The sequence below is a fragment of the Suricata suricatta genome, chromosome 14 (genome assembly GCF_006229205.1).
Source record: "Suricata suricatta isolate VVHF042 chromosome 14, meerkat_22Aug2017_6uvM2_HiC, whole genome shotgun sequence".
Classification (NCBI taxonomy): Eukaryota; Metazoa; Chordata; class Mammalia; order Carnivora; family Herpestidae; genus Suricata; species Suricata suricatta.
Genome location: NC_043713.1, coordinates 73743046 through 73757745, shown reverse-complemented (window position 1 = coordinate 73757745; position 14700 = coordinate 73743046). Strand labels below are relative to the sequence as shown.

Below are 14700 nucleotides of genomic sequence, written 5' to 3'. Positions count from 1 at the left end.
CTTAGGCAATGAGGTTTGGGGGAAACCGTGTTTTCCATTTATGCCTGTTTTCATAACACCTCATTTGTTCTCATGGTAAAGTTAGCTGGGACTCTGTATCCCTCCAGATTTTCTGTTTGTTTGAAATCTTGTTAACTAACTCCATAGGTAAGAAAAAATTTCTAAGAGATCTGAAGCTTCCCTTTCTGTTACCAGAGAGGCTGTGTTTGGCAATAGCTGTTGGTAACTGAATTAGTAGGTAAAAGTTCTTAAATTCTAGTTTCAGAGTCAACTCTGGACACTATCCCTGACTGCGATTCAAAGGTAACTGGTAGGAATAAACCTAGCTTTGCGGTGTTTCTCAGACCATCTGTTTTCTGTTTGCCTTGCTGCCATCTCACGTGACTGTTAGCTTGGCTCCTGGGTTGTGGTTTGGTCACGTTTCATTTATGCTGTGGTAGTGACAAACTGAAGTGGTTGCCTTCAAAATTCGGATTCTGATTTATCAGCTCACGTTTTCTTCTTTGAGGATACACTCCGCCTTGAATTTATTTAGTCCGCTGTAAAATAAGCTAGTCATCTTACTTAGAAATAATTTTTTCTAGCTACTTAATAGTTTTTAAAATTACACAGGCAGTAAATATACAGAACTTTTTGTATACTTAAAAGTCAGAATCTTAGATGAGGCCTGAGCATAGGAATCCCTTAAAAGTGCATTTGAGGTATTCCTTCAAACTGGCAGGATTGAGAACTGCTCCATTAGGTAAAAGTGAAGCTCCATTTTCCAAAGTTAATGGTCAATTAACAGCCTGCTGTGTTACCTTTCCAGACATGTTTCTATGAGTTCTATATCTATTTGTGTGTTTTATAAATTTATTGAGAATAACAGTCATATTTATATGCTTTGTAACTGTGCTCATTGAAAAATACGTGGTATAAAGAAAGCTAAATAAGTGCCCCCCCCCCTTTTTTTTTTTCATATCTGGGGGACATTAGGGACCTTTTTGTGACAGAGTAACAGATGTGATATCCAATGTTTCATAATGAAACATATTGAAAATTTATTTTCAGGGTACCTTGGTGCCTCAGTGGGTTGAGCGTCAAGACTTCAGCTCAGGTCATGATCTCATGGTTCATGAGTTTGAGCCCTGCATCAGTCTCTCTGCTGTCAATGTGGAGCCTGCTTGTGATTCTCTTGTCCTCCTCTCTCTCTGCTCCTCTCCAGCTTGTGTGCTCTCTCTCAAAAATATTAAAAGAAAAAATATTTATTTTCATTAGATTATGAAATGTAATAATGGAAATGTTAAAACTTTTTTAAAACATTTTTTTAATGTTTATTTTGAGACAGAGAGATTGCATGAACAGTGGAGGGGCAGAGAGAGGGAGACACAGAATTGGAAGCAGGCTCCAGGCTCTGAGCTGTCAGCACAGAGCCCGATGTGGGCTTTGAACCCACAAACCGTGAGATCATGACCTGAGATGAAGTTGGACGCTTAACCGACTGAGCCACCCAGGTGCTCCTGGAAATGTTAAAATTTTTAGAAAACAATCCCCACACAGAAATTGTTTTTCCTTTTTGTTGTTGTTGTTGTTGTTGTTTTTAAAGTAGGCTCCACACCCAACATGGGACTCAAACTCATGACCCTGAGAACAAGACTTGCATGCTCTACTGACGGAGCCAGCCAGGTGCGTCTAAAAAAATGTTTAAGGTTTTTATTTTTTAATTATTTTTTATTTTAAAAATTTACATCCAAGTTAGTTAGCATATAGTGCAACAGTGATTTCAGGAGTAGATTCTTTAATGCTCCTTACCTTAGCCCATCCCCCAATTTTTAAATTAACTAATTCCATATAGTTGTTTTAATTTTTTAAAATTTTTTCTTAAAAATGATTATTCATTTTTGAGAGAGAGACAGCATGAGCAGGGGAGGGGCAGAGAGAGAGGGAGACACAGAAACTGAAGCAGGCTCCAGGCTCTGAACTGTCAGCACAGAGCCTGATGTGAGACTCGAACCTTTGAACTGTGAGATCATGACCTCAGCTGAAATCAGATGCTCAACTGACTGAGCCACCAGGCGCCCCAAAATTCCATGTAGTTAACATGCAGTGTTATATTAGTTTTACATGTACACTATAGTGATTCAACAGTTCTGTACATTACCTAGTGCTCGGCACGGTAAGTATACTCTCTAATCCCTTTTACCTACTTCACCCATCCCCTCACCCACCTCCCCTCTAGTAGCCATCAGTTTGTTCTCTATAGTTAAGAGTCTGTTTCTTGGTTTGTTTCTCTCTCTCTCTCTATTTTTCTGTGAACTATATATCTTTTAACATCAACATGATTCAGCTATATTTAGGTGTGGAAACTTTGTAGTTTCTGAGGCTCATTGTGGAATCCTCTTGGCTTTGTAAACCATCACCCTCTTAAAGTTTGAGGGTAAGCCTGATGAATTGCTTCATTAAAAGTCCCCCAGCTTTCATTCTAAGTTTCTGCTTAAATTAAAGCCATTAAATTAGTATGTTGACTTGATTTGGTCAGATTTGTATGTTGAAATAAAACAACATGGAGTGAATATAGATGAATCTAAAACAGGATGGAAATCCTTTTTTTTTTTTTAATTTTTTTTAATGTTTTATTTATTTTTGATACAGAGAGAGACAGAGCATGAGAGGGGGAGGGGCAGAGAGAGAAGGAGACACAGAACTGGAAGCAGGCTCCAGGCTCTGAGCTAGCTGTCAGCACAGAGCCTAACGCGGGGCTCGAACCCACGAACGTGAGATCTGAACTGAGCCGAAGCCGGAGGCTTAACCGACTGAGACACCCAGGGGCCCCTGGAAATCCTTTTTAAATAAATTTTATTCTGAGATGGAAAAAAGAAAAGACAATATGGAATGGGCAGAGGGAGAAGAAAGATAAGGTAGTTTTTTGACCAAAGACTAATTTGGGGACCTTAGGTATTTAGGTATAGATGGTTCTCAGGTTTCATTTTGCCAGTTTTTTTTTAAGCCAGTAAACTTTGACACATGTTAGATGTGTCTGGTCAGGATTCTTTATTCAGTTTGGGACAAAATAACATATGCAGTTCAGCACCCGAATAGAAAAAATGGAGCAAAGGATACAAACAAGTACTCTTTACACAAAATACAAATGGTCAATGGACTGGAAAAGTATTTGTTTTTACTCATCAGAGAAATTCAGTTTTAAAACAAATTATTTTGACCCTTCAGTTTAATAAAGTTTATTTACCTCTGTTGTCAACAATGCAGTGACCTAGATGTTCTCCATTACAGTGTTATAATATAAATGAATAGGAGCAATGGTTCTAGAAAGCTACTTGAGGATGTGTAAGAGGTAATGCTGATCATACTTAACCTGCTGATTTCTTGGTGAGAATTTGACATAATCATATAGGTGTCTGTATAAAGAGGCTAACTAGCAAAAACCTGTAAGCCACCTAAATGTATAGCAGGGGAAGATTGTTTATATTATACTGTGAGCATACTGTAGACAGTGTGGCCAGTAATCATGATTTTGAAGACTAGAGGTAGAGATGTGTGAAAATGCTCCTGGAGTAATAGAAGACAGTATATCATGTATGTCTGTCATTTTGTGGAAGACATAAGTATATAAAAATGGAGAGTAAAAGGAAATTATGCAGTCTATAAGTTGGAATTTTATGTGTAGTGGCAAATTTATTCTTCCAAATTTCAAAATTGAACATGCATTCTTACAACTGGAGAAGAGCAAGAATATATATAAAAATAGTTAAAAATTTTTTTACATTTATTTATTTTTGAGAGACAGCATACATGAGGGAGGGGCAGAGAGAGAGGGAGACACAGAATCGGAAGCAGGCTCCAGGCTCAGAGCTGTCAGCACAGAGCCTGATACGTGGCTTGAACCCACAAACCAAGAGATCATGACTTGAGCCGAAGTCGGATGCTTAACTGACTGAGCCACCCAGGCACCCCAAGAATAATGTCTTCTATCCTACTTTCAGATGAAATACTTTTCCCTAATTGGGATAGGCTGTTCTTTTTTATTTTTATTTTCTTTTTAATTTTTAAGTAGGCTCCACATCCAAATAGGGCTTAAAATCCCGACCCAGCGCATGCTATACAGACCGAGCCACCAGCCAGGTGCCCCAGGCTGTTCCCTTTTCTATCATTTCATCTAAATGGACTTTTATAAGAGCAATGGTTAAGCTGTGTTAAAAAAAAAAAAAAAAAAACATTGTGAATTGAGTGTCTGGGCAGTTTGACCTGCGTTTGTATCCCTCCTGGAGGAGGGACTGTTTAGGCTTCATCATTTAAAGAACAAAAGGGGCACCTGGGTGGCTCAGTCAGTTAAGTGGCCAACTTCCACTCAGGTCTTGATCTCAGTTTGTGGATTCGAGCCCCACATTGGACTCTGCTTTCAGCACAGAGCCTGCTTCAGATCGTCTGTCTCCCTCCCTTTCTGCCCCTCTCCTGCTTGCATACCCGTGCTCTCTTTAAAAAATCAACATTAAAAAAAAAAATAAAAAATAAAAGTAAAAACCACCTTACTGTGTGATGTCTTGCCCAAAGCACTTACCAAGATTTTATTTTCAAGTAATTGGTATACCCAGTGTGTAGATTGAACTTAGAATCCCGAGATCAAGAGTCACATGCTCTTCTGACCCATCTAGCCATACACCCCCATTTGTTAATTTTTTAAAAAGATTTACTTTTAAGGTAACCTTATATCTGATATGGGGCTCGATTGAACCTACAACTGTGAGTTCAAAAGTTGCATGCTCTTCCGACTGAGCCAGCCAGGAGCCCTCTATGTATCCTTTTTTTTTCTTTTTATTTATTATTTATTTTTTATCTTTTGAGAGAGGAGAGGGAGAGAGTGAATCCCAATCTCCACCTTGTTAGTGCAGAACCCGAGGTGTAGCTTGATCTCACAAATTGTGAACTCATGACCTGAACTAAGTTGGATGCACAGCTGACTCAGCCGCCTAGGTGCCCCTGTGTATCATTTCTTAACTAATTCTTTACCTTTCTTGCTTTCAGATGGAAAGAACTCAAGTGGATCCAAGCGTTTTAATCGCAAACGTGAACCTACCTATCCCAAAAATGAAAATTTTAGCAACCAGTCCCGTCGCTCCAATTCACAGAAAAGCAAAACTTTTAACAAGATGCCTCCACAGAGGGGCGGCGGCAGCAGCAAAGTCTTTAGCTCTTCTTTTAATGGTGGAAGACGCGATGAGGTATGGAATTTTAGAATGTCCTTTCTAGAACATAAGCATGAGCTCTGATTCCCCCACCTCCCAATTTATCAGTAATCAGGGAGGAGAGAAGAGGTGAAAGAGTAAATAGCCAAAGCAGTCTTGAGTAGCTGAGGAATAACTAGGTTTGGAACTTTGCCTCCTTTCTTCTCTTGAAAGTTGTGAAAATTTCCTTGGAGGAAGAAAACATCATCACCATGGGTTGTGAGAAATTATAACAAATTTGGAGTGCCTTATGCTATATAACGTAGAAAGTACTTTTTATTATCACTCTTGAATTAGAGGTGCCTCTTGAATATTTATTTAGGTAATAAAATGACTTTAATTAATGACGTTTGCTCTTTAGTATCTATAGCAAAATGTAAGATGCTATATCTTTAGTCCCAAGTACTCTGATTTTAGGAGTTCCTTCAATATCCTTTTGGAAGTACATAAAGACTTCTGTACAGAGGAGTTCATTGTAGCGTTGTTTGTAGTTGGAGAATCTAGGAAATGACCTAAATTAACAAGGGACTGGTTAGATAAATTATCCTCCTGTTTGGATGTTCTGTATTATGTAACTATTATAGAATAATGTACTCATGGAAGAATTCATTCACCAAAAGATTTGTCCTTTCATACTGTGCATCAAATACCAGATAGGAGTTTGGAGTATAATACTGGGTGGAACATTGTATCTCAGGAGCTTATATTTCTAGTTTACAGAGACAATAAACCATTAATTACACAATTGATCCTTGAACAATACAGGTTTGAACTGCATTGGTCCACTTATGTGGATTTTTAAAAAAATATAAATACAGTATAATATTATAAATGTTTTTTCTTTTGATTTTCTTAAATAAGATTTTCTTTTCTGTAGCTTTATTGTAAAAATATAGTATGTAAGATGTATAACATAAAATATGTGTTAACTTATTGGTAAGCCTTCCAGTCAAGAGGTTATTAGCAGTTAAGTGTTTTGGGGAGTCAAAAGTTATACATGGATTTTCGTTGTGCCAGGGGGTCAGTGCTGCTAATGACTGCATTGTTCAGGTGTCGATTGCATAATGAATCTAAAGGTAAGTGCTTACTGAATTAACAAAAAGTAGATTGAGAGAATTAAAGGGATAGAGAGTAACAAAGAGATGACTAAGGAAGGCTACTTTGAGGAGGTGAATTCTGAGCAGAGTTCTGAGTAAAGCAAGGGAGCACACTGTACAGTTGAGGAGGAGTGTCTTGGCCAGAAGGAGTAACAAGTGCACAAGTGCAAGGAACCAGAGTAGTAATACTTTTGGTTTGTTTGAGGTCAAACAAGTAGGCTGCCATGAGTGGAGGAGTAGAGAATGAAGCCAAAGAATAGGAAAGAAGGGTCAGATCATGTGGGGCCTTGCAGGATTTTTGAATTTTGTTGAGAGAGATGGGAAGCTATTGGGGGTTTAAGAAAGAAAGTTCTGTAATCTGATGTGGAGTTTTAAAGGGGAGAGTGGAGTCAGGAGGCTAGTTAGGAGGCTGTTAAGATATGTCTGGTGAGAGTGATGGAAGCTTTGAAACAGTGATAGTTGGTGAGATGCATGCACCTTGGGGTGATACTTGAAGATAGAACCAATAAAATTTTTTAATATGTTAGTTATGGGGTCTGAGCAGAGAAATGAATGACTTTGAAAGAAAAATCTTATTGGCCGGAGCCCAATTCAGGTACTGCATGCTGAAGTGGGGAAGATTTCAAGAGAAGTACAAAGTTTGGGGGTGGTGGGAAGGGTAGGGGAGTTGAGATTAAAAAAAACTTCATTTTGGAAATATGCTCTTTGCCTGGAGATGCCTACTGGATCTCTGCGTAGAGATAGTCAGTTAATGGAATCTGGAGTTCAAGGAGGAGACCCTGGCTAGAGAGTCAGCTGCATACATTGGTGTTTGCAGCTATGGAACTAAGTGAGATCATTAAAAACTGAGTGCTGCAGAAAAGGAATAGATTGAAGGATTGAGGCCGGAGTCAGCATCACGAGGCACTAGCAAAAATGGAGGAAGAGAACTGAAAGCCATTCAGAGAAGCTGCGGAATATTAAGGCTGAAAGTGGACTAGTAGATTTGACCATGTGAAGTTAAGTTGTTGACCTTGAGCTGCTTTGGTGGAGTGGTGAGGACACCTCGTCAGCATAGCTTTAGGGAATGGAAGGATTGGGGCACCTGGGTGGCTCAGTCCGTCAAGTGTCCCGCTTCGGCTCAGGTCATCATCTCACGGTTCATGGGTTCGAGCCCGACATCAGGCTCTGCTGGACGCTTGCTCAGAGCCTGGATCCTGCTTCTGATTCTATGTCTTCTTTCTTCTCCCCTTCTCATGCTCTCTCTTTCTCAAAAACAAATAAATGTGAAAAAAAAAGGAGAGAGAATGGAAGAATGGGAGGAAGAAACAGCAAGTTCAGACAGTACTTTCTAGTGGCTTTGGTCTAAAGGGGAGTAGAGAGGTGAGGCAGTAGCTTGAGGGAATGTGAAGTTAGAGATTTTTAAGTTAAAGAGACTTAAAAGAGAAATTCAGCATATCTCTGCTAATGGGATTGTCTTGAGCTGGGGCAGCCTGATGCAGAGAAAAGAGGGAGAACTGCTGTGCCAGTATCCTTGAGTCCTTGAGGAGCTGGAATCTACTACGCAAGTGGAGGAATTGGCCTGGATAAGGAGCTTTGCCAGTTCATCCTTGGCAACAAGAGGAAGGCAGAGTACTGGTAGGAGGACGTAGGAATTCTTTTATAATTGTTCTCAATTGTATCGGTGAGATATGGAAGGTGAGCTGAGAGAGTAGCCTTGGAAGCCTTGCGGGACGGCATTATCTGGGTGTCTGGAGTTACATGGGTCCAGGAAAGTAATAGGGTTGTGGTACGACTGCCAGGCAACCTAAGGGGCAGCTTCAGTGAGACTGGTCGATGTGTCGTGGTTGTGGTCTTGTGTTAACTGTCTGGTGCTGGTGTGGAAATACATAGGCAGAGAGTCAGACTGATCAGGGGAAGGTTCTGCCAGGTGAGTACAGATGACAGAGAGAAAGAAACGAGCAGTGGACCATAGGGTCTAGGCCAAGTAAGGAAAGAAAATTAAAAGGGTGGGTTGGATCACTGGTTTGGAGATCCCAGTAGGGTAAACAGTTGTTGGAATCAGGACTAGAGGGAACAAGCTGGGAAAGAAGGGAGCTGCTGCTTGAACGTTGGGTGCTCAGTGTCATGATGGTGGAAGATGTGTGGTGGTTGCCCTTATGGTCTGGATTGTGGAGCAGTAGTGTCCAGTAGAAATGGAGGCCACACATACACATTTTTTAAATGTTATATTTATTTTTGAGACAGAGAGAGACAGAGCATGAGAGGAGGAGGGAGAGAATCAGGGAGACAGAATTTGAAGCAGGCTCCAGGCTCTGAGCTGTCAGCACAGAGCCCGACTCGGAGCTCAAACCCATGAACATGAGATCATGACCCAAGCTGATGTCGGAGACTTAACCGACTGAGCCACCCAGGCGCCCCCAGGCCACATATATAATTAAAAATTTATTCTTATTTCATGATGTGGCATTGGGACACCTGGCTAGTAGTGGTTTCTGTAAAGGATGGCACAGCTCCAGGTGGTATGTCCATGGGAATTGGGTGCCTGAGGCAGCGTGGAGGACAAGGTGTTTCGAGGGGAGAGGGGGGTCATTCAAGGAACTGAGAGGCCAGGGTGTTGGAAGAGTAATCAGGAGTTGTGACGGGCAGTGTTGGAGAGAGTGGTAGTAGTGGACCAGCTAGGATCATAGTGGGACGACAGAAAGTTGAGGATGTGGAGGATTTTGCTGAGTGATCATAAGCTCTTACTTAATTTGGGGACATTGGGAGTGTAGGACTGATGAGGGGACAGCAGTCCCAAGGAGATGAGCTTCCAGGGTGTGAGAGGCAAGGGATGATCTGGAAGTCATGAGCTTCCTGTGGTGAGTTACATGAACAGTGGGGGGTGTTGTCTCCCAGGATCTACTGTTGAAATAAAAGGAAAGTGTTTTAATTGTATGTTTTGCCACTGCATTTGAGTCATATGCTGTGGTCTATATGCATAGGGTATTGCCTCTAGGCAATGGAAGGTATTTTTCATCATATCCCTTTTTGTGCTCTTTAGCTTCTTTATGATGTCTGTGCAGGTGCTGCTTACTAATTTCTAAATTTGACTAAGCAACAAAAGCTTTAAACTTGTATTTCCTTTGACCCAGTAATTCCTACTATACTTTCAAAAGAAATGATAGGTGTCAAATATTTGTGCACAAAGATGTATCCAAAAATATGTTTATCATAACATTATTTTGTTACAGTGGAAAAGCTACTAACAGTCTATGTCCTATACAAGGGCCTTATAGTATACCTATATGATGTAATGGTATATAGCCATTTAAAGTAACTATGTTAATATGACTGACATGGCAAAGTACTTATGACATTAAATTATAAATTGGGATTAGAAAATGCACTGACTGGCTTATAAGTACATACTACTTTAATTTGGAAATGTTAAGAAAGCTGAAAAAGCCTCCAATGTGATTTTTTCCATCTTTATGTGCAGTGGTATTTCTCCTCTGCTGATTGAATTTATTTCTGGACAGAGAGGTAGTCTGCCTACATGTTCTAATTCTGTCAGCTTTAATTAACAATGACTTAGACGGGAGATCTCTGGCAGGATCCTGAAGCCCATGGCAGTTAGCAGCTGCTCACAAGCCGCCTCCAGAGTATAGTTCCATAGACTGGCTTTTGCCAGAAACAAACCAGAGAACAAGTAGCTAACAAGAGTGAAGGCCTAGTAGTCCTCTGGGACTGTCAGAAGATTAATCCAGTAAGTAAATCATTGCGCTTCCCAGTAGCTAGGGGGTTTAGTCATTTAATAGTTAATTGCCATTTAGCAGGGCAGGCTAAAGAGTTTAAGTAATTATATGTTAAAGGCTCTTGTCCCCCTTCCTGTTCCCATCCAGATCTTAGGGGTAGACTTTTGTATTACCCTCTCCTAGGAAAATTGTTTACTTTAAGCCTGTGTTTCTTTTAGTTAATATTTTGAGCCGTGTAGAAGGAGGGTTGTGCTGATTTCTGCTATCAATCAGTGTCATTCTAATCTGAAATACTCTGATTCATTCTTATTCTCTCTAGGTAGCAGAGGCTCAACGGGCAGAGTTTAGCCCTGCCCAGTTCTCTGGTCCGAAGAAGATCAATCTGAACCACTTGTTGAATTTCACTTTTGAACCCCGTGGCCAGGCAGGTCACTTTGAAGGCAGTGGACATGGCAGCTGGGGAAAAAGGAACAAGTGGGGGCATAAGCCTTTTAACAAGGAACTCTTTTTACAGGCCAAGTGAGTATGTCTGCTCTTGGGAGGAAAGTGCAATTGAGCCTCTAGCAGTTGTTGGTGCTAAGAAGCTTCTTTTAAACTGCTGTGGGAGAGAGGCAGAAAGGGAGTTGATGTGGTTCTCTCCTCCCTTTTGGGAGGGGGCGTGGCAGGTGTTGAAAACCAGCTTTTCAAGCCAGTTGTTCTTGGTGCTTAAAAGAATATAATGCTTAAATAAATACATTGGTTAATGCTAAAATTAAATAATGTTTAAGTAGCATAATGAGGTAATAAAAGTATTTGCTTTGGAATTGGACCCACATTTGAATTTTGTTTTGACTTTCAATCTTGGGTAATTTATTTTCATCTTCTCCCTATAAAGGAAGAGGATTACTTAAGGGAGAATTGGATGACAGGTTGGAGTGTTTGGCATATGTTTGCTCAAATACTGATTCCCTTTTGTGTGTCATTAATTAATTACATTGTAAGATTTGACCTTGGATCTAGACTGAAGTAACTGGTTAATACTTATATAAATTGGTAATTAAATGATTGAGTGAGAACAGTCTTTCTACTGCCTTGAAGACTGGCTGTGTGCCATGTTTTCTCAGAGGGAGGGAGGAAATCTGGCTTCCTGCTGATTGATAGAGCCGCAGTCTGGGTTAATTTTAGCTCAAGGGAGGCCTACAGGCAGCTTGGCTGGGCTTGGAAGCAGAAGAAACCGAGTTCATGGATTTAGACTCCTACTTGCCAAGTCTTTGGATTCCCTCCAGAGCCAGGGCATAGAACTGAGGCTGGAGTCCTAGTTCAGTGCTTCACAAACCATGGCTACTAATGGCCTATATTTGATTTCTAAGTGAAGGAATAATGATTTTCTGCTGATGGCTTATTGGTGGCTTCTGAGAGTCTGTGTTTTCCCTGTTTTCTTCCGTATTTCCAGCTGCCAATTTGTGGTGTCTGAAGACCAAGACTACACAGTTCATTTTGCTGATCCTGATACCTTAGTCAACTGGGACTTTGTGGAACAAGTGGTGAGTAGCTCAGCTAAGCTTATAAGCTGTTAGTGGGAGAGAGAACTAAAGAAAGGGATTGTGGTGACACAGCAGCTGTTGGCCAGTTTCACTGTTGATACCTTTCTTTTGCATGGCCTCCTATAGAGATCAGTTCCCCAGAGATCAATCCTGGTTTCTCCTGGAGTTCATTTTGTGCTCTCTAATTGGCACTAGCCTGCAGGATTGGGGAGTTGGAGAGCCCTGTATAAAAGCAGTTCTATCTACGACTTCTTTCTCCTGGGAAGAAGTAACCAGAGAAACATATGAGGAACTCTGGTTACCCTTGTCACCTAGGGTGGGTTCACTGCATGGAGATGGCTTCATTGGTAGCCATTTGTAGTAATCAGTATCAAATTGGGCCTCAGTCTGTGGCGGGTGAGTGAGCCACCAGGTGTACTACCATCTAAGCCATTGCTGCATTTTATTTTCTGTTGAAGTAATGAGTTCTGAGTATTCCTTTGCTGCTCTTAGATTATAGGGATGTAAATACTTCTCCCTCCCTCTCTCTCTCTCTCTCTCTTTGAGAGCACAAGTGAGCCTGAGTGGGGGTGGGGCATAGAGAGAGAATCCCAGGCAGGCTCCATGCCTGGAATGAAGCTTGAAGGGAGCCTGATGGGAGCCAACACGTGGGCCTGAGGGCTCAGTCCCATTGCATTGAGACCATGAGCTGAGCCGAAATCAAGAGTTAGATGCTTAGCTGACTGAGCCACCAAGGCGTGCCTATAGAATGCTTTTCAAAGTGATAGGCCTCCAAGCCTGGTTTCTCATTAACTATGAAAATTGATAAGAACATCAGAGAATGACAAGGCCTCTGAAACCTAAGTTCTGTATTCATTGGTTAAAAAAAATAGAGACACATATAAAGTGTAGGTCTCATTCACTTCTCTGTTGGAAATTATTAGTACATTACTTCTTGAGTTTTTATAAGCCTTTGTGTACATATACATATAAATCTTTTTATAAGTGGGATTATATATTGATTTCCTTTTTCCTTTGATGTGAAACCTCTAAAGTACTTGTTATGTAGTTAAGTCATTATTGTGATTTCCTTAATGATTTACTTCTGAATAATTCTGTGAAGATGAGTTGAGTAGAAGTGTTCAGGGATAGGAGTGGGAGAGGAGAGGCTTTAACTCTAACAACCCCACGTCACTTTAAAAGCAGTGTGACTCGTGGTGCTGTTTTGTTGTAGCGCATTTGTAGCCATGAAGTGCCATCTTGCCCGATATGCCTATATCCACCTACTGCAGCCAAGATAACCCGCTGTGGACACATCTTCTGCTGGGCATGCATTCTGCACTACCTTTCCCTGAGTGAGAAGACCTGGAGTAAATGTCCCATCTGTTACAGTTCTGTGCATAAAAAGGATCTCAAGAGGTGAGATGGAGATAATTATTAGGTTAGACCTCAGTCTGCTAACTTCTTGATCTTTTACACTTAAATGTCCGTGTTACAGTGTTGTTGCCACCGAGTCGCGTCAGTATGTTGTTGGTGATACTATTACCATGCAGCTGATGAAGAGGGAGAAAGGGGTGTTGTTGGCCTTGCCCAAATCCAAATGGGTGAATGTAGACCATCCTATTCATCTAGGAGGTGAGTTCTGTTAACTTAGGGGGTAATCATCTTGGGTACATCTTTTAGGGCTGTCAAATAGCCCTTTTACTATCAAAATTTGAGCCTTTGGGTAAGCCATTTCTACCATTTGGAGATCAGTTTTAGGATTCTAGTAGGTTAGAGAGGCGTTTACAGAGAGTGGCTTAACTCTTGTTTCAGGTATGGTTCAGTTATAGACTTTTTAATTTTTTCATTTTGTTGAACTAGTGCCTGGCATTGTGTTCAGCCTAGAGAAATCCACAGGCAGCCAGTCTGGGCACCTGTTGTCAAGGAAATCAGTAATCTAGTAGAAGACATATAGAGAGAGGGAGAGAATTCCAAGCTGACTCTGTGCTGTCAGCACAGAGCTCGATGATGGGCTCAGTCTCACAAATGATGAGGTCATGACCTGAGCGAAAATCAGGAGTCAGACTCTTAACTGGTTGAGCCACCTAGGCACCCTAAACTTTGAAAAATCTAAAATTCTTTTTATTTTTTAACTTTTTAAAATGTTTATTTTTGAGAGAGAGACAACGTGGGCAGGGGAGGATCAGAGAGAGAGGGAGACACAGAATCCGACAACAGGCTCCAGGCTGTTAGCACAGAGCCCGATGCGGTGCTCGAACTCACGAACCATGAGATCATGCAAGACCTGAGCTGAAGTTGGATGCTCAACTGACAGCCACTCAGGTGACCCCCAAAATCTAAAATTCTTAAGAGAACATACAGGATAGTATTTTTATAAATCTTCAGGTAGGGATTGGTTTTTGAACGAGGCTGAAACCATAGAAACTAGAAAAGAAAAGATAGATAAAATTGATTTTATAAGAATGAAATCTGACAAGATTCCTTAAAGTCAACAGGTGATAATCGAGGGGAAGATATACACATTTAAGACTAAAGAATAATGTCTGGAACGTACAGGGTTTATATAAGTAAATTAACAATCCAGTAGAAGAATGGGCTAATAAGCATATGAAAGTATTTCCCAGAAAAGGATACTGGAATAACTTCTCAAGAGTTACAGAGATTTAATTTTGCTAAGATTATGCAAATCAAAATCCTTATCAGATTGATAACAATAAAAGAAAAAAGACATTGAGAGCACCAGGTTTTGGCAGGGACAGGAAAATGAGTACTCTGTTCATGGTGGCAGTGTAAGTCAATAACAGCTTTTTGGGGGGAGCAATTTGGTAGTATTTAAAATAAAGTGACAGTGTAATAGAAGCTGTGTTATCATGCCATGGAACACAATACAGAAGGTAAAAAACAAAGGACAGATCTCTATTAACATTAAAACATTTTTTTTTAACATTTCTTTTTGAAAGAGCATGAGTGGGGGAGGGGCAGAGAAAGAGGGAGACACAGAATCTTAAGCAAGTTGGATGGAAAATGCAAAGCAAAACTTAGTTTATCATTTATGGAAAAACCTTTGTTTTCTTAAATGACTATGGATATATAAATGTATAGAAGAAGATTTGACAGATACATGTTAGAATTTGTAAATGGTTATCTCTGGGCAGGTACTAGG

General features: G+C 40.6%; 1 protein-coding gene across 1 annotated transcript in view; it reads left to right on the top strand.

The window, feature by feature from the left end:
• RNF10 (ring finger protein 10) overlaps positions 1-14700 on the top strand; it is a 35651-nt gene that overhangs the window by 6575 nt on the left and 14376 nt on the right. Inside the window, exons 2-6 of the mRNA XM_029922740.1 lie at positions 5020-5216; positions 10352-10551; positions 11465-11555; positions 12769-12953; positions 13033-13169. Coding sequence (XP_029778600.1) covers positions 5020-5216; positions 10352-10551; positions 11465-11555; positions 12769-12953; positions 13033-13169 — 810 coding nt within the window. The remainder of the gene's footprint in view (positions 1-5019; positions 5217-10351; positions 10552-11464; positions 11556-12768; positions 12954-13032; positions 13170-14700) is intronic.